This window comes from Erpetoichthys calabaricus, chromosome 13 (assembly GCF_900747795.2).
Source record: "Erpetoichthys calabaricus chromosome 13, fErpCal1.3, whole genome shotgun sequence".
Classification (NCBI taxonomy): domain Eukaryota; kingdom Metazoa; phylum Chordata; class Cladistia; order Polypteriformes; family Polypteridae; genus Erpetoichthys; species Erpetoichthys calabaricus.
In genome coordinates, this window is record NC_041406.2 from 74,183,888 (window position 1) to 74,204,928 (window position 21,041).

General features: G+C 36.4%; 1 protein-coding gene across 1 annotated transcript in view; it reads right to left on the reverse strand.

Moving 5' to 3' along the window:
- The window catches only part of abcb4 (ATP-binding cassette, sub-family B (MDR/TAP), member 4), an 87,377-nt gene that overhangs the window by 35,982 nt on the left and 30,354 nt on the right, over positions 1-21,041 (reverse strand). Inside the window, exons 12-21 of the mRNA XM_028817130.2 lie at positions 19,850-19,975; positions 16,125-16,328; positions 14,546-14,716; positions 11,122-11,283; positions 8,143-8,319; positions 7,853-7,999; positions 6,138-6,242; positions 5,487-5,564; positions 4,121-4,204; positions 3,776-3,979 (exon numbers count right to left, since the gene is read on the reverse strand). Of these exons, the coding sequence (XP_028672963.1) occupies positions 3,776-3,979; positions 4,121-4,204; positions 5,487-5,564; positions 6,138-6,242; positions 7,853-7,999; positions 8,143-8,319; positions 11,122-11,283; positions 14,546-14,716; positions 16,125-16,328; positions 19,850-19,975 (1,458 nt within the window). The remainder of the gene's footprint in view (positions 1-3,775; positions 3,980-4,120; positions 4,205-5,486; positions 5,565-6,137; positions 6,243-7,852; positions 8,000-8,142; positions 8,320-11,121; positions 11,284-14,545; positions 14,717-16,124; positions 16,329-19,849; positions 19,976-21,041) is intronic.

Consider the following 21,041-nt stretch of genomic DNA (forward strand, 5'->3'; position numbering starts at 1 on the left):
ACATGGGTGGCTGCCCCAAACCTTTCTATGACTCTGAGTCGAGTTTGTGACAATATACAAATCTCTAAATGATTTAATCCCATATGTTTTCCAAACATCAAAAACTGTGTAAGTTTGAGAGGCTGGAATAAGGTGGTTATCATGCAGAGGTGCCACAGATAAAATATTCTCTAACTTGAAGTGCTTCCTACATTGGTTCCATATTCTGAGTGAATGAAGGACAATTGGGTTGCTAGTATATTGGCGATACCTTGTGTTTACTGGTGTACAAAGTAAGGAATATAAAGAAGTGCTGCAGGATTTCATTGCAGACCAAGCTAGTGTGTGTTCACCTATTTGTGTCCATGTCCAGGTTTTTGTTGCTTGTATATTTGCCACCCAGTAATAAAACTGAAAACTAAGTAGAGCCATGCCACCTTCTGATTTAGGTCGTTGTAGGGTCGCCCTTTGGATGCATGGATATTTTGAATTCCAAATAAATGAAGTTATGATTGAATCTAATTTCTTCAAAAATGATTTGTTAATGTATATGGGGATGTTTTGAAAATAGAAACAGAAGCTTAGGGAGGATATTCATCTTGATAGTGTTAATTCTCCCTGCTAAAGTAAGATGGATGCTAGACCATCTGGGCATGTCTCATTTAAGTTTTTCGAAGCAGACAGCAAAATTTTGTTGAAAAATCTTTTACTATTAAAGACAGCTCAACGGCATCTGCAAAGTGAAATTGATCTAGTACGGAGCCACAAGGTGTCAAGACAAAAAAAAAAATCTGAACGAATTATTATATCCATTTGAACAAATTACTCACTTTGTTCAAACAGATTATTTTTATTTCCTTAAAAAGCATATGTCTATTGGGTGCATTTTATTTCGCAAGCTGCCTTGGTTGGTGTGTGTGTGGGGGGAGGGGGTTCCTTGATTCCAAAGCAATTTTATTTCTTTCATTATTTAAACACTCGTACAGATCCCCACTTCCTAACCCCGGGTGATGACACAAGGGAGGTGGCAAAAAAGAAAAAAGCCTTTTAATGGGCATTTAAAAAAAACACACAGAAATTCAGGGAAGACGAGTCTCTGCACACTGCCATTGAGAAAGATCAAGAGCTACTTGATGATACCTGAGATGGACAGTGATGTAAATATCCTTGAGTGCTAGAAAACACAAGAAGTAAACTTCCCCAAATTAAGAAAACTTGCAGAAAAGTACCTGTATATCCCTGCTTCAAGCAGCCCTTCAGGGAGAGCTTTCAGCACTGGAGGAAATGTTGTAACAGGTAACCATGTTGCTCTGAAGCCATTATGATGTGGACAGAGTTTCCGCAGTAGAATTTTACAATTGTTTGATTTTTTCTGATATCTTTGTGCAATATTGGGCAGAACCTGAAGTTAGTAATTTATTTAAAAATGTTACAGGTTTGGGTTTGTTTTGTATCTTTGTGCAATATGTGACAGAACTTGTTAACAAATTGTAATTTTTCTTCTTATGCAGTGTTAGACAGAACTTTGGATTTTCAGACAATAGTACAGTATGTTAATTTTTTGTTTTTGCTTGTATGCTGCAAAGTTCACCTTACAGCAGACCAGTTTATGTTTATCCACACTGTAATGTTCATGCCCTGTATTTCAATTTTTTTGTTGGTCTTAGTGTATTTTTGTGTGAATCCTGTAGGCCACTTTGAAATGGTTTACTCATACGTGCACTGTTTGATCTCAGTAATACTTTGACAGGTGATTTTAATGTTTTTGTGTTATTTTACTTCAGTTTTAAGTAAATAAATAAGATCTGTTTTCCTTTCATTAATCTCCTTAATAAGCTACAATTAATATCCCATTATCAAGACCAAGCTAGATCAGTAATATTTTTACAAACACATTTTTAAAGGATGAAAAATATTGTCTAATTATTGTTAAGTCCCAGAAAATATCAAGATATAATTTTTTGCCAAATATTGCACACTCCGATCCACCTGTCATTGCTATTTCATAAATATCAAAATGTCAAGCAAAAAAAATTCAGACTATTATAGACTTCGGCATAGGGAGAAGCCTATTGATTTGCAAAATTTCTGCATGAGTAATCTGTGAGTTACATAATTTATTTAAATACCCACACTGGGAGGCACACACTAAAAAAATATATAGGTTAAGATAGCTAACAACTTGTTTGCCATACCAGAGCTCTTGCTGGATGATCAACAAAACGAAATGAACAGACACAAACACAAATGCACCACAATGATCTGTAAAGGGTGATTTGGACAGATGCATTAAGCGACCCCTTTATCAATCAGTATCTGTAAAACTTCCATGCTCTCGAGATCTTCTTGCAGCGGCACATATGGATGTGCCATCCTAGAGGAGCTGGGCTACATGTGCAACCTGAGTTAGCTGCATGTATCACCTCATGCTACCAGTAGTGACAAGGACAGTAGAAAAACACAAAACTAGAGAAGAATCAGGAAGGATAAGGAGGGAGTAATTGTCTGTGGCCACCTCCTGCAATACCATTCCCGTTTTGGGGGTGTCTTGCTGTTGCCTCTCCAGTGGACCTGTTGTCACTTTATTTGCACCAAAGCAGGTGAAGTTGATTCACTATTGCTTCTGCTTCCTAACTGGAAAGATTGATATCCCTGAAACTTAACTGATTTGGTATTAGACTGTGATGATTATGTGTTATAATTTTTTGAGCAGTGTATTTTGAAGGGCTAAGATTCAACCCATGCTGTGTGAAAATGTTTTGATGTTGTCACATTACACTCAACAGTGCGATGGACTGACGTTCTGTCTAGGGCTATTTCCCACCTTGCACCAAGTGCTGCCTTAATAGGCTCTGGCCCCTGAAATTCTGAATTGGATTAAACAGTTTTGAAAATGTTATGCTTAGTTACGTTATACTCTGCAATGCTTTTTGGTTTATGCCAAATATGTACAGTATTACAACTATTGTCAAAATATATTTACAGAAAATATGCACGAGTCTTCAAAATTCACCCTAATCTAGGCTCTCATTTTTTACCACAGTCTAACATAGGTGTCCAGGAGTGAATTCAAAGTACTTGCAGCATATATCATACCTTGGGCTATAACATAAGACTGTATATGTAGAGTTCTTAAGTAACTACTTAAGTCTACAGATGTTTTAGAAATTATTTTAAAATGTAAAAGCTTATTGATTAAGTAATAGTATGTGTGGCAGTCTCTCAAGAGCCCTGATCAAAGCCTCCATTGACTCTGTGAAGATCATAGCATCGTCGGCAAAGTCAAGATCAGTGAATCTTTTTTCACCAACAGATTCCCCAGAGCTGCTGGACCCCACGACCTTGCCCAACACCCAGTCCATGCAAGCATTGAACAGAATAGGAGCAAGAACACGCCCCTGACGAACCCCAGACTCAACTGGGAAAAACGCAGAGGTTCTGCTTGCACTCTGTACAGCACTCACAGTACCAGTGTACAGGCTGGCCATGATATCCAGCAACTTTGGGGAGTTCCCATGAAGTCTCAGGATGTCCCACCGTGTAGCTTAATCAATTGAGTTGAACACTTTATGAAAAACGAGAAAAGCTGCAAAGAAACACTGCCAACGTTATTAGGTTAACAGGTCATTTTAAAAGAGTATGAGAGTGGGTGTAAGTGAGGATCCTACAGTAGGCTAATGCCCTGATTATCTTTCTTCTCTACCCCCCTACAACCTTGAATTGGTTGAAGTGGATCTAAGAATGTTATAAAATATAATGGTTTACACGTAGTAATTTAATTTCTATAGCAACCTACCTTTCCAGCCTTTTCTAACTCCTTTTTGTCTTTCTCAGCATGGCCAGTGAGCATTTTCATTTGGATCAAACCTGCGACAGCCAGGACTGGCACAATTCCCAAGATCAACAAAGTAAGTTGCCAGCCATATATAAAAGAAATGATCAATGCAGTTCCAAGGTTAGCAATATTTTGGGCAATAGTCGCCAATCTTGCCCCACTTGCCTGCAAATAAAAATAAACAAATCATAATAGACTGTGCATTCTTGCTTTGTGTACATGCATGTCTGAGGGTGGTCCAATACTTTTGGACCACATATGGGAATTTTGTACCCATCAATGTGAACTTAAGATATGAATACATACACCTTGGACTTGAGCAGCATCAGTTGCAAGTCGAGTTGTCAGCGCACCAGTATTGTTCTTGTGATCATCAAACCAAGAGAGATCCTATAGAGGTAATCAAAGTAAAACAAAGTAAATTACAAAATCAATGATATCATCTTCACATTCCACCAGATTTTACTCAGTCTTTTGTGATGTTTAAGCCATGTACTTGTAGCACCTAATAGTTTCTTACATTCATTCTTTAAAACTGCCGGTAGAATCCCTGAAGCCTATGAAAAAAGTCATAATCCCAGGCCACCTTAAATTCCTTTGCTTTACTATCATAGAATAAAAACATATATTTGATTTGAGTCTGTAACAGCTGGTGTAAATTTATGGCACTTGTAAAGGTTAGCTTTTTTTTTTTTTAATTCTCTTTTATTCTCTTAGTCTCGTTCATGCTCCCCCCGATCTGACACTGCTGTTTTCAAATAAAGATGTGCTATAACAGAGGTGAACTCAGATGAGGATGAGGGTTCTACATCGAAGAAAGAGAACAGAAGCCCTCCCTGCAAGAAACGTCCACTCACACATAAGAACAACGCAGCTGCACCAGGCATAAAGGCGAAAGGTGGCACCGTTTGGATGCAGCAACAAGTTGGGCATCATCCTGGCAGTGAATCTGCCACAAAACAAAAGACGCTAATGGAGAGGTGTGAAGGAATTTAAGGTGGCTCAGGATTACGACTTTTTTCGTAGGCTTCAGGGATTCTAGTGTTAAACAACATAATTTTATTAAGTCTAAAGCAATACATTTAACTGCAGAATACTATATTTAATACAGTGTGCTAGTTCCACCAGGGAAAGGAGGATATAATGTCCAAATGCATTCTTTTTTTTATATTTTTTACTTTGTGAGGCCCCTTTAAAGTTGAACATGGCAGGAAAGTTCTATTAATTAAACTTTGTGAAAAATGCTTATTAAAATATGCAATTGCCATCCTCCACATTTCCATAAGGTGCAATGCACAAACAAATGTGTTTGTTAATTCATAAAAATCACTTTCAGTGAAAAGTAAATGTGCCAAAAATCATTGCTCTGATGATCAGATGAAGCCAGGTTACCTGATTTCTGATCCCTGATACTGCAGGACAGAATTTCTAATTACCAGTTTGTCAAAAATAAAATGCACAAAAACTTTTAATTTTAATAGCTTAAAACACATCTAACAGTATGTATAATCGAGTACATTCTGACACAATTCAACAGTATAAATTGCATATTTTTCTTCAAAATGTATAAATAGGTGCTACAGTTTTAAAAAGTGGTTGCCAACATCTAAGCCATTATGAAACTAGTCAGGAGTTCCTAGGTGAGTGAGTAAAAACACAAAATGCTACCAACCTGTCGGAGCATTGCCTTAAAGGCCTGTAATCGCAGTCTCATAGTGAGAACTTCTCCAGCCTTCCCAAAGCAGTATCCCTAACAAACAAGATCAAAAACCATTAAGCAGAATGTGCCACACCTCCAAAGGTCTCATAACTTCATTAAATAATTTTAAAGGATATCTAGAAAACATGTACAATCTGGCAAAAATGTGGTTGTCAACTCATATCACTGAACTGTGCAATTCATTTGAGGACATGTAGTGGGAAGCCAAGCAAAATGACACCTTTTGTTGGCTAACTAAAAAGATTACAATATGCAAGCTTTCGAGCAACTCAGGCCCCTTCTTCAGGCATTACATTCATAATGGCTAACACGGTACAACACCCTAGTACTACTTTGAGGAAATGATAAGTCTTGAAGCATAGATTTCTCTGTCTTCCTTGTATAGCTAAGTGTTTCAGTGTCAGGTGAAATTTTGACAGAGATGTGACTTTTCATCCTCTTGTTCAGTAGTTGGACAATTTGTTCTCATCACAAATTGTTATTTAAATGTTTCACTGAATAGCATTTGTCTGCTTTATAGTCAACAGGTTGCTCTATTACAGTATGTTATAGAACAAAGCTGCATCAACAGAGTTAATTGCAAGCCTGTTCTCTTACACTTACCTGAAAGAAAAATGTGAAGAATGAAATGCCACCTAAAGCCAGAAAGAGCAAGGAGAACATGTAACTTCTTTGCTGCATGATTTCTTTATTTGTTTCCGCAAAAACCTTTAGGGAAAAGGAAATGATCACCTTTCAGTACTTTGCTGGTACAGAAGGTACACATATTTCACAAAGCAAATATCTGATCAGCCATGAAGGTTCAATCACTGATATTCAAGAAAACACATGCTTCTTATTGCTATCATTAAAAATCTTCAGATTTTGTCAATTAACCAACTTATTTAGTCCTTATTATCTTTAAAGTTTCTTTTCCTTATAATGGCCAGACCATCTACTTAAAACATACTACAGTTTATGCACAAAAGTATTCTACAGTACACCACACTTCAACAGATTAGTCTCACACCGCAATGCACAGGAATCTGACTAGCTTATAAATCAGTGTAGTAAAACGTTTTCCAATTTTCTTTTTAATAATGGATTTTACACTTTTAAGCTTTGTGTCATGAAGTTTATGAATATCATTGCCATGTTCACTGTGAATTGACTTTTCCTGATGTGATGTGTTGAATGTTGGTTGGACTTGCAAGTAGGGATTTCGCTGTACTAAGTACACATGACAATATTACTACTACTACTATTACAATGCTATACTTCTATGAAGTGAAAAAAATCAGTGCTGGAAAGTATCACCTACTGCTGTTTACTTTCTACATTCTGGCCATTCATTCTCAAATGCTGCCTTTTACTTTGCCTACAAGCGTTTTAAAATCTGTTTGTGTAAATATAGGTTGAAAAATGGAGCTATATTTAGTCCTGGAGGGCCCCAGTGGCTGCAGGTTTTCATTACTAACCCTTTTCTTAATTAGTGACCTGTTTCTGCACCTAATTAACTTCTTTTGAATTAATTTTATTTGACTTGCTCTTGAAGTCTCAGACCCCTTAATTGTTTATTTTTTCCCTTAATTTCCAGCCAAACAGTAATGAGATACAAAATGAGCCAAAACATGACCAGCAAACTGTGACCATCATACGATATCTGAAAATAAAGAAAGGTGAAGATCTCAGGAATGTTGATCTCCCCAGGTCCCCAAAACATTTTAACAGCGCTCTTAGAAAAGAGAAAATGAATAATTTCAGAAATGTCTGCCATTGCACCATGAGAGCAGCAACAAGCCACTGAATTAAAGAATGGGTTTAATTAACAACAAGAATCAGCGCCTAATTAAGCAACTGGTTGGAGTGAAATTAGTTGGAGTTTGAGGCCCTGACTTAGTTGGTCTTCTGTTGGCTCACTCACTTCACATTTCATTTCTGTTTGGGTACCATTTAAGGAAAGAAATGAAGCAATTCAGAGGAATGAAGAAGAAATTGAGGGCAATAATCTTAAAAAAAGGTCAAAAGAAGTTAATTAACAGCAAAAACAGTGCACTAATTAAGAAGAGTGTTAGAATGAAAACCTGAAGTCACTGGGGCCCTCTAGGACCGGAGTTGGGGACCCCAGGTGTAGATAATATAATAACTTCACACAATTTTTGTTTTTTATCTTTGCTGTGAAATGGAGAAACAAACTGGAAGCAAGCCATATGGATACATGGTGAACAGAAACAGCAGACACAGGACACCAAAGCACAACATTCATTGATAACTGTAACAAGAAACTTCACCATTCATTCATTCATATAGCTGAATTCTTGAAAATATGAGTTGCAAACCTCAATAACTCTAGAAAAGATAATAGCAAATGCTGGTTGGATGCCGCCATTCACAAGTGCACAGAAAGTTCCTACAGCCAGATAGGGCCACTCTGTCTTATTAAGTTTGAGAACTGTAAAAAAGGAGGCACGCTTAATGTTTTCATCCTATAGACAGAAATGAAAGAAAAAAACTGGTGATTAACAAGTGGACTTTTAGGAAATAAACACTGTTCATAGTTTCTACCTAGGATGACATATCCAACACTGAAGTAATTGTAAACGTAGGGCCGATAAAGCAAGATGCTTACAGATGAACCAGTTGCCTGCTCATCAGCTTTCTCTTCAGGTGTCTCCACTTTTTCAGCACTTTTCTGACTTGTTCCTCTATGGAATAATGTGAGCTCATTTAGAGAGTTTGCTGATGGGCTCATCTCATCTGTTCCTTTTTCTTCCAGATACTCTTCTGAGCTTTCTTTACTAAACGTCTGAAAAAAATGAAAACTATATCTAACAATGTACTTGTAAAATGTAACAGTACATAGAAAAAAGGAAACAAACTTAAAAAAAATGTTCAGCTCTAAAATAACCATTGGTTTTGATGCACTCAAGTGCTATTAAAATTTCATCACCTTGGGAGACACATCTACATTATCTACATTTGATTTTGTTCTTTTTCATTTGTTACAGCAGAACACTGTCTTTTCCTTTAATTTCTGCACACATGACATCATCTAATCTGTCTTTATCCCAGTGTTCTTCATCTACTGAATCCAATATTCAGTTGTGAAGATGGTGTTACATAGGCCCTAAGATGTCTAAGATGCAAGCTCTGAGTAGGCAACTGCATTAAAGGTAGCATTCTAATGTAGGATATTTGCCTGTTAAAATATTCAAAGGTTAAATGTAGGGTGAGAGAAACTATTATTTTTGATTTCTTTATAATACTAGGGGGCTCTGTCTCCTGCTCGCTTCGCTCACCCACCCCCGGGTTTGGTTTACCGGATATATAATTTAAAGAGATTGTTATTTTCATGGGAATTGTTACATATGCATTATTTTCACTTTTACTTTAAAACATTTGTAAAAACAATACTTGTCCTTATTTCCGGCTATGGGCATGGTTGCATCTCTTTCTCGCAGGACATATAATGTTGCTCGCATTGTGAAGTGGAGGGCTGAACGCACGCTAAAGATCAGCTGCTGTCTTTCTGTGTCCTGGCTTGTTGCTGCTGACGAGCTGCGTGTTCTTCTTGTCGTGCTGCGCGTCAATCATTTCAAAGCCTGTACAGCAGCTGTCCTTTTGCCACTTTGCGTCTCTGCCGCTCGTGTTGTGAAGGTGGGGGGCTGAACACACACTAAGGTAAAGCGGTTGGCAGGCCCGGTCTTAGGTATTATGGGGCCCTAGGCGAAAGGGGGGTCCAGGGTGAAGCTCTGTGAAATGCGTGAAAATTAGACCAAGGAGTCGATCCGGGGCCCCCCGGATGCCGGGACCCTAGGCGGTCGCCTACTTCGCCTATGCCTAAGGCCGGGCCTGATTGAGACAAATAATGCTGTAGTATATTTAAGTATATATGACAATTGCTCACTCGGACAATTTGTTTTGGGGGCCCCCAAGAAGGCAGGGGCCCTAAGCTGTAGCTTGTGTAGCTTATACGTAAATCCTGCACTGGCGGTTGGATCATCTTCTGGCTTGCTGATTGCTGCTGCTGGCGAGCTGTGTGTTCTGCTTGTCGCTTGTCATTGTTTTAAGAGCTGGGAGCACATGAAGTGTGTCTGCCAAGAGCATTCCAACGACTGCTAGGTTAGATGTTCATGAACTTGTTTTAAATGTTGTCTCACTGCCTTATCTTGCGTGACGTTAAAGTGTCACTCGTGGGACGTCAAATTGTCTTCCAAGAAGATCATGTCTCGTCTCCTTAGTCTCCCTCCCAAAATTTTTTTTATAATAGAGAGATATGAAACCTGGAGTAATCTGGGAAGTCTTAACTAGTGCTGTGCATGTGATCCATTTCTAAGACTTTCGTGAATGCCACATCTTTGGAAGTGCCACTATGATGGTTGCCTTATTGCATGCTGATGTAATCGACAAAAAGCAGTTAGAAAGGCTTATGAATATAGGGTTTATCTGATAGGGCAGGGTTTAGAGGGTACAGGGTAAAACGGTATCCGTCAATAAGGGCGCGCACATAAAGGCGACCTTCAAAAGGGCGACCTCAATTGGGCACGGTGAATAAAAGCGCACATAAATAAAAGCGATCTTCAAAAGAGCGACCTCAATTGAGCGCCGAATAAGTGCGCGCATAAATAAAGGAGTGCTTCAAAAGGGTGACGTCAATTGGGCGCAGCGAATAAAGGCAAACGCAACAAAATTACAGAAAATTTATTAGATAAAGGCAATGATTGAACGTATAAAAAGGTGAAAGCAAGAATATTAAAACATCCAATTAATTAATGCATGAACTTCTAACGAACTACTTCTAACGAACTATTTCTAAAGCTCTCTATATTTCGTTGTTTTCAAAATTACAGAAAATTCGATTAAGGCAATGACTGAACATATTTCGTTGTTTTCAGAATTACAGAAAATTAGATTAAGGCAATGACTGAATGTATAAAAAGGTGAAAGCAAGTTACACTTGAAGCTGTAGATTATGTGCAATGCCACGTAGATATTCGAGATGCGGTCTATTAACATAATCAAGGACAATTAATTTAATTCGCTCTGAAGGTCATCCTTTTGAAGCGCTCCTTTATTTGCGCGCGCATTTATTCGGCGCTCAATTGAGGTCGTCCTTTTGAAGCTCGCCTTTATTTATGCGTGCCTTTATTCGGCGCTCAATTGAGGTCGCCCTTTTGAAGATCGCTTTTATTTATGTGCGCTTTTATTCTCCGCGCCCAATTGAGGTCGCCCTTTTGAAGGTCGCCTTTTTGTGCGCGCCCTTATTGAATAGAACCGGGTAAAACACTGCCCCAGTGGGCTGCTTTACATTTTGTTCCTGTTTTTTTTTAATTCTTACATATATTGAACCATGGCATAAATTCACTGTGAGCATGGTTGGAAGGATTTTTTTAAATTTAACCCATTGAGAATTTTCAGTGAGAGTTACCATACTGACACTTTCTTTGTATTTGGTCAAAAGCTCACCATCCCTGATGCTGGTACTATTAACTAGTACTCTCAGACTTGGTTCTAATTTTGTCCTTGAGTTCTTGTCTGTCTCCAACAGTCTTAGTCTTCTCTAACATTACCTGACATGGACTTGTTGCACTAATAAATTGGAACTTACCTGTGTATTAACAAGGGAAAAGTAGACACCTTTTCGACTCATGAGTTCACTGTGACAGCCTTGCTCTATGATCACTCCATCTTGAAAGCCAGCGATTATATCCGCATTTTGAATGGTAGACAGACGATGTGCAACAACAATGGTAGTCCGGCCCTGCCTTACCTGTCACATCCAAAGAAGACAGAATACATTCATCACAAGTCATTTGCAGTCTGTCAGATAATCAGTGAGTTATTTAAGATAAACAGAAGTGGTGGTAAACAAATCAAGAAAATTGCATTTTAAAGACAAAGGATTTGCATAGATAGATAGATAGATAGATAGATAGATAGATAGATAGATAGATAGATAGATAGATAGATAGATAGATAGATAGATAGATAGATAGATAGATAGATAGATAGATAGATAGATAGATAGATAGATAGATAGATAGATAGATAGATAGATAGATAGATAGATACTTTATTAATCCCAAGGGGAAATTCACAAACTCCAGCAGCAGCATATTGAAAAAAACAATATTAAATTAAAGAGTAATTAAAGAGAAATAAAAATGCAGGTATAACAGACAATAACTTTGTATAATGTTAACGTTTACACCCCCCCCCAAGTGGAATTGAAGAGTCGCATAGTGTGGGGGAGGAACGATCTCCTCATTCTGTCAGTGGAGCAGGACAGTGACAACAGTCTGTCGCTGAAGCTGTCTGGAGATGACTCTGTTCAGTGGATGCAGTGGATTCTCCATGACTGACAGGAACCTGCTCAGCGCCCGTCGCTCTGCCACAGATGTTAAGTTGTCCAGCTCCATGCCTACAATAGACCCTGCCTTCCTCAGCGTTACTCAATTCCTGCACATGTGCTAAGATCACAAAATGTTAGATCACATTTTTGGCCATTCTAATGTTTGGACAAACCATAAATAAAACTTTGGACCATATCTGCATGCTCTCTAAATATGTTCATCTCCAGCCACACATTTAGCTACAGATGGTTTAATTGTAAGCAGTCTTCTGGGTAGTGTGGCTACTTCGGGGGTATTGATCACTGGTTGTAATCTGAATAAGATGGGGATCTTTGCCCGTATTTATCAAGCATCTCAGATTAGGAAAATGGTCCCACCTGGCTAAAAAAGAAATCTCAGAGTGATGCAAATTTAGTCCTACACTAAGGAGTAAATAGCATTTTATCAGGAAACTACTCCAAACTACACCAGGATTTAGGAGAGCTTGTGAGTCGTGCGCATGAGCATGCATATGGGAATCGCAAACAATATAACAGTATCAACACATAGATGGACAGGACACAAACTATATTGTAGTACCCTTAAGATAGGCAGGACAGGACAAGTGATATGACAGAGAAATGTCAGCCAGATAGGCCGAGCTTTGCTTTTCATGGACCCCTGGAATATTCTTGTTAAATCTTACAAGACTGGAAAAGTTCAAGAAGACAGGTTAAGACTCCAGGGGCATTGGAAAAATAGAGCCTCACAGAAGATAAGGAGGGATCGCAGATATAAACAGACAGGAGGTGCAAATATGGACGATCATTGGGAACACTGCAATAGTGGACACAACTTCAGAAACAGTGTAAGAATAGCTGTAGCTAGTTGCAGTAACTGTTATAACATCTTTCCTCTGTGGATCATTTACTGTTAAATAAACACACCTGTTATTGGCCTTAACTCTTATTCAATGTGTGTCTTTCCATCTTGGTGTTAGTTACAGTGTTATTTTTGATGTTCTTGTGAATGGACAATGAGTAAAACTAGATTACTTCATGAGAGTGGTACAAATGAATGGAATCACCTTCTTTTGATGATGATGATGATGATTATTATTATTATCTTTGTGGTGAAGCCTTAGCATTAGTATTAGTAAACTACAAAGCATCATGATGATTTCCAAGAAAACTAAAAATGCTTTCATGAGTGCCATTTTATGGTTCAGGGTCTTGAAAAATGGTGACATCCTTCACTTTAAACGGTGAACTTTTACTCCTCAGTGGTGGGCTGGCGTCCCTGCCCGGGGTTTGTTCCTGCCTTGCGCCCTTGTGTTGGCTGGGATCGGCTCCAGCAGACCCCTCCGTGACCCTGTGTTAGGATATAGCAGGTTGGACAATGACTGACTGACTGACTTTTACTCCTTGCTATGGGTGGCTGTAGGATGCACCATAACTACTTCTCATGTCCTACTCTGGGGTAGGACAAATTCTTATCCTGATCGGACTTTTTAGTGTAAGAGTAATTCTGGGAAGCTCGATAAATTTGGGCACTGACCTACTAAACTTCAATTAATATCAGAGGCTAAACTTACTCTTATATAATACTGTGATTCTTAACATAAAATAAATATAATGCTAAGTCAGCAGGTTTGTAATCTTTACATAAACTGCTCATTTTACTGCATTAAAGTTACACTACTTTTTACGTGAAAATGTGATAAAAATTATAAAGAATAAAGAAAACACTGCACACTTGTACATAAAGGGTACTTACCAGGTGTTTTGAAAAAAAAAATCTTCCTTAGGAGTTCATTATAATCTAGTGAGACTATTCATCTTTTCATTTTTCCTATTTTTTCTATTTTCATATTTTTCATATTCATCTTTGACCCCAATCCCATATATTTAACTATGTATATCTTTAAATTCATTTGCATAATATAAATGCTAATTATCTGATTCCCAATTTTTAAATTTAAAATCATAATATTTATATATAATGAATATAAATGACTAGCTGAATCTTTCACATATTTTATTCATTTAATAAAATCGGTGACCAAAATAACTGTGGTTACCATTCACAAATCTAAGCAAAACATTGTCTTCCCTGTGATGCTTGACACAGCAGTGATAAGTGCCAACTCACTTAATCCGACATATGAATCATGATGTTTCGTGAAAAAGATAGATAGATGGATGATCCATGCTGCACACTGTTATTTGAAATCTGTGCTTTAGCAAGAGCTGGTTGTATATACCTGAATAACCTGTGTCCATGAATTGGAGACAATTATATGGAAAATTTAGCAATGACAAGCTGATTGAAGCAAGTTCTCCAACTGTGGCTACAGTATATTAAGCACATGATCAGAGAAATATTTGTTTCTGGCAACCAACCAAACAAGACTTTGTAGAAACTAGCCAATATCCACTTTGTCAAAAGCATTAAATAAAACTAGCATTTTTGTTTGAAAATACTAATGTAAGACTGTTTATATGAGATTTTGTTAAAATTATATGCAGCAAGGTCTGTCCATAGTCAAATTACATTTTTTAAATGTTGTCTATAGTACAATATCACATCCTTACCTTCCTTTATTATGTATTCCACTAGAAACTAAATGCGAGCTATCCATTCTGCTTATAGGCATGTTACTCAAAATGAGAGTGTGGTGTACATAACAGCTAAAGTTACCTTGTCAAGAGCTGCTTGCACAACTGCCTCACTCTCAGCATCCAGGGCAGAGGTAGCTTCATCAAGAAGGAGAATTTTAGGATTGCGAACCAAGGCCCGTGCAATAGCAATTCTTTGTTTTTGGCCTCCACTTAGTTGGGCTCCACGATCTCCAACCAATGTGTCAAATTTCTGAAACATTCCAAAACAAAAATGAAATTGTCAGATTTTCCTTTTTCAAACTATATTAAAGTAAAACAGTATTTCTATAAAGTATTTAAAAAGGAAAGATTTAGATAGACAAACCACAGTACCTTTCTCACCAAAAACTATTAACTTTATTTACTTTGATCATTTACTACAAAATATTTTGGATTAATTCCTAAATTTTTGTTATTTTTAGAGATCATGTTGTCTACATACTGTATGTCACAGAAGGCTAAGTGATCCCAGGTACTCAAAGCTCAACTTGGCTTGAACAGAAGAACACACCTCTCCTGTGAGCAGCTGAGTGTTGTTATCTACAATTCACTTGATAAATACAGTTTTAACTTTAACCAGACATAAAAAAGAAAAATTTACCCTGTGTGAATTTTAATGTGGATTGTTCTGGTTAATTCAACCTCTCAAAGTGCTTTTTCAATCTCTCAATACTCACACCCATGCAGTTCAACATTTCCAAAACTTCCATCTCCTTACAAACCTCTTAGTAGCAATCTGAAAGTCACCCTTTTTATAGACTCACCAAACCCATTGTTGGCATTCACATGCCATTCTGTCTGGACTGCTTCTTGCCTTTTGTCCTGTTCCTGGTTTTTATTGCTCGTGTATTATGACATAGCTGAACGCTCAGAGATTATTTATTTTGAGAACCTGAGGGTTTCACTTCTGCCTTTTGCAGATAATGTTGTGCTTGACAGTGTAATTGTTTAACCCAAGTCTCCACCCCAAACTCTGTTTTCTTGTTTATTTTGTTATTTGTTGTTTTTAAGTATTCTTGTTATTTTTCTACATTCATTTTTAAAGCTCTGTGATTTGATATATTGTTTTTCATAATGTGTTTTCTGATTTTGAATTAATCTACATATGTTTGCTTAGTTGTTTGTCTTCTAGTTTTCCATACATGATTGTTTAGTTAACGAATTATATTGTCAAGGTTATAAGGTACATTCTGGAAACTTTTTATAATAGGGTTGCTGGGAAAAATGCTTCCAATTAACTGGCTGCTTAAGCAATAGTTTTCAGTTTATTGCATATCAATTGTTAACAACATATATCATCATTCTAAGTTTTTAAATTGATAAACATCAATAATAGAAATATTAATTTAGACAACAGTTTTTGATGTTATTGTTAGAACTTGTTATGTAAATGTGAATTTCCCCTTGGGATTAATAAAGTATCTATCTATCTATCTATCTATCTATCTATCTATCTATCTATCTATCTATCTATCTATCTATCTATCTATCTATCTATCTATCTATCTATCTATCTAATAGACCTGTCAGATGTATTTTCCTGTGTTCGCCTGAAACATCTCTATCATAAAATGCATGTAAAATCAAGAAAATGATCCTGAATGCTTAATTATACTTACATCTGGCAGTTTCATTATGAAATCATATGCATTGGCTTCCTTTGCTGCTGTTTCAATTTCAACTTGGGTAACATCTTCTCTTCCATAGCGGATATTTTCTTCAATGGTTGTAGCAAAAAGCACAGGCTCCTGGCTAACAACGCCTATAAATTCCCTCAAGTGTCTGACATTCATAGATCGAATATCCTGGTCATCAATAGTAATCTGTTAAAAGCAATAGCAAAAATATATCCTTGTCAAGCATTCAAAGATTACAATCACATGACATCCTAAATACTCTGAAATTACTTTAAGAATAAATAACAACCAAACGAGGACTGTATGTTTTATCAGATGCTCTTAACTACACACATAAATACATACATGGCATTCCTCAAGTGTTAGGACCGTTGTTCAAGGTTCTATTCAATAAGGGCACGCACAAAAAGGTGAGCTTCAAAAGGGCGACCTCAATTGGGCGCGGCGAATTAAGGCAAAGGCAACAAAATTATTATAGAAAATTTATTAGATAAAATCTACTATTATTATCTATCTATTATTATCTAAATTATTTACGAACGTTTTTATTCGCCGCGCTCAATTGAGGTCGCCCTTTTGAAGCTCGCCTTTTTGTGCGCGCCCTTATTGAAGGGTACCGTTGTTCAAAGAAATATGACACAAAAATATAGAACGGTATTTTTTTTTAATTTTTATTAAAAAAGCAAATATCAATCCATACAATCAAACTTAACAAAACTAAAATTCAACCCCCACCCAAAAGAAAGAGAGGAGAGCTGACTGACAAAGCAAATCTATGAAGCAGCAAGGATGGAAGAGTACCCTTTTCCCAGATATAGAGGCTTATTCTAAAATGTTATTGATTAGGTCCTGCCATATTTAAAAAATGTTTTGAACAAATCTGAGTGAGAATTTGATTTTTTCCAATTTTAGATTGTATAGGACCTCAGGTCTTACTTAAAGGTGGTGGGTTGGGATTCTTTCAGTTGAGCAAAATAGTTTTACGTGCTAAAAGTGAAGTAAAGGCAATTACGATTTGTTTGGCCGCGAGTGGCAGCCTTTCCAGCAGCTCCATGTACGACTTTATCTTTCTATCTTTTCCTCTATCTCTTTGATCGTGCTTTTATTGCTCTTTAATTAATATTGTTGTTATCAGTATGCTGGTGCTGGAGAATGTGAATTTACCCTTGGGGATTAATAAAGTATCTATCTATCTATCTATCTATCTATCTATCTATCTATCTATCTATCTATCTATCTATCTATCTATCTATCTATCTATCTATCTATCTATCTGTCTATCTGTCTGTCTGTCTGTCTGTCTGTCTGTCTGTCTGTCTGTCTGTCTGTCTGTCTGTCTATCTATCTATCTATCTATCTATCTATCTATCTATCTATCTATCTATCTATCCACTTTAAGTAACACACCAAAAACAGCTGTTAATGGGTTAGGAGTGATTGTGACACCAAGGCTGTCTGATAGGCGTTCAAAGATTTTTATCAGAAATGATGTTAATTTTGTACACACCCAAAAACATGTGGCCCAGTGTGCACAGGTTGAATCTTGCCCTGGAAACAGTTTGGATAGTTTTAATTGAGATAAATGCACTCAAGAAAAGATTTTAAGTTGAGTAATTGAGAACTTTGCGCATATGCAGCTAGAGTGTATTCTGTGCATGGCTGCCTTCCACTCCTTTTCTGAAATGTTAAGTGAATGATCATTTCTCTGTTGTGCCCTGTGATCTTTGAAAGGAAGGGACTTTAAAATGTTTTTATAAATTGTGGAGATGCTATATGAGTCTTCCAGACTGATCAATATTTCTTCTGGAATACAAATAGTTGGTAGGTGCAGAAAATTGGGGAGTTTCAGTTTTAGTAAAGTTTCCAGCTTGAAAGTAGTGGAAAAATTGCTTTGATGAGAAGTTAAATTTGAAGCTTAATTACTTGTAGGATGCAAAAACATGACATCCAAAAGAGGACCATATAATTTGGCAGATGCTCTTAACCTACACACATTAAATACATACAGGGCATTTATCAAGTGTTAGAACCGTTGTTCAAAGAAGTGTGACACAAAAATATCAAATGCAACCTTTTTTTCTAGCTATTTTCTACATATAATTACAATAGGGCAATAATATGTTATGTGCTCAATATTCCTGTTTAAGGTACACATTTAAGTATTAAGCAAATTAACTTAAGATAGGTTAAGGTAACATAAAATAAATGACTTGATGGCACACCCTTATTACACAACAAGTACACCAAACCTACAACAAATCAACTTCATCAAACTTTGGGTTTGCTTTTTTGAGACCTTGCAGACCTTTTGAGACCTTGCAGTGGCCATTTTCAGTTTCGGTTTGTTTTTGTTTTTTTTTTAACTTCAACATCCACTTCAACAATGGAAATGAATCCAACATTGAATTTAAATATATCAAAATGTAAAAGTAGCATACATGTTTTCCACTGTCTTCTATTGAGGTATGGCGGTGTTTTTTCTATTTTGGAAGTCAAGATGTTTTCATACAATTTTTTAAGTCCTTCTTCTACAAAATGGCCAATAAAAATAAGAAGAACTGTTCATACTTGTTTAATGCCTATAGGAGTAGGCCTTGGATCTTCTGCAGTTTGTTCCTTTGATCGCCTTTTCAAATTGTTATTATTTTGGTAGAGATTTATCTTTGACTCTGTCTGTTACACTTTGTTGAAGAATTCTATTACCTTATCTCCATACTTTTTAACAAATCAGCCTGATTTCAGCAACAGTTCTATTATTTTTTTAAGGCTCTGACTATTTTTCCACTTACCTTAGCTGTCTAGTTATTATTAGTTATTTCTTTGTTTATGTAGGTATTCTCAATTGTTGATTTTGACATGTCCAGTTTCCGTCCTATGATTATGAATGTACACTTGTTTCCTTTCAGCATTTAAAAACCTTTGTTTTGTCACAGGTAGTTTCCATGGATCGGTTGTATAAACGTATTTGCTAAATAAATAAATGTAGCTAGGCTACAGCTAAAGTTTCATGGAGAAATCAGGTGGCAAAGCAACGTTAACATTTCAGAAAGGCCACTGCACCTCCACTAACTGAGTTTTCAAAAAAAGTTAACAGATATTTTTTATACAACATTTAGTTATACAAGACTATTTTCTTGTTAACACAATTCAAGCTTCATCATTTTTCCAGGTGAGGGTCACAGTGGCTGACTTCCCCAGTACCTTCCTGTGGATTGTCCAGATGATCAAAAGACAATTGTCTCTTGCATTCCTGCCATGGGTAGGTGCCTGGGAACATCCCAATTACATGCCCACTCCATTTCAACTGGCCTTTTTCAATCCAGAGAAGCAGCTATTCTACTTTGAAGTCCTTTCAAATTGCTGAACTCCTCGACCTAACATGGAGAGTGATACAGTAGCAATAAACCCGCATTGGAGCCTCATTTCGTCCCGTTATACTCAAGATCACATTAATTCAGTCATGACCCAGAGATTGTGACTACTGATAGGGATGGGAATGCAGAGTGATCAGAAAATCGAGAGCTTTGTCTATGGACCTAGCTCCTTCTCCACCACCACAGTCCAATACAACATTTATGAAACCACTACACTAATTGGCTGGTTATTTTAGCAATCGCCTCTATCCTTAATCATGACTAAGACATTTTAAACAAAAATGTAAAAAATGATTGAATTTGTTAATTACAAATTACCAACAATATACTTACTATTCCTACATCTGGATCATAGAACCTTTGCAAGAGCTGTACAGTTGTGCTTTTCCCACATCCACTGCTGCCAACAAGAGCCACTGTCTTGCCACTATCTATCTTGAGATTCACCCCTTTCAGTATCTGCAGGGAATTTACAAGAAACAATGCTTAATTTATTACAAACTAGCAAAATACCCGCGCTTTGCAGCGGAGAAGTAGTGTGTTAAAGAGGTTATGTAAACATATGTATACATAAACATATATACTTATATACATATTAACATATACACATATCTACATATCTACATATATATATATATATATATATATATATATATATATATATATATATATATATATATATATATACATATAGACATCCACATATATATACATATATAGATATCAACATATATATATACACATACATATACACACATACATACATACACACATATATATATATATATATATAAATATATATATATATATATACACATACAGACACATATATATATACATATAGCAAAATACCCGCACTTTGCAGCAGAGAAGTAGTGTGTTAAAGAGGTTATGTAACCATATATATACATAAACATATATACATATCTACATATACATATATATACATATACACATCCACATATACATATATATATATATATATATATATATATATATATATATATATATATATATATATATATATATATATATATATATACATATACAAATTTACATATCTACATATATATATATAGATATAAATATAGACATACATACATTCACACATATATATATATATATATATATATATATATATATATATATATATATATATATATATATATATATATATATATATATATATAATAGCAAAATACCCGCGCTTCGCAGCGGCGAAGTACTGCTTTAAAATTTTAAATAATAAACTGAGGGAAATTATACCAATAATTATTTGTTAAGGATCTCTTTGTATACCATGTTGTCAGTTCGCCCCTCCGGTTGTAATATGACCAAGTTGTGCGCTGAGCTTACTCTTGAGCATGCAACGTATACTTGGCCATGTGAAAAGCAAATCAAGAACAGCAAGACCGCGCCAGCTGCGGAGCTCAGCTTGGAGCGAAATGAAGTGAATGAAATGAGGTGAATGGGAGGGGAGATGATCACGTGACTCCAACACCCGCCTTAACTCTCCATCCCTCCA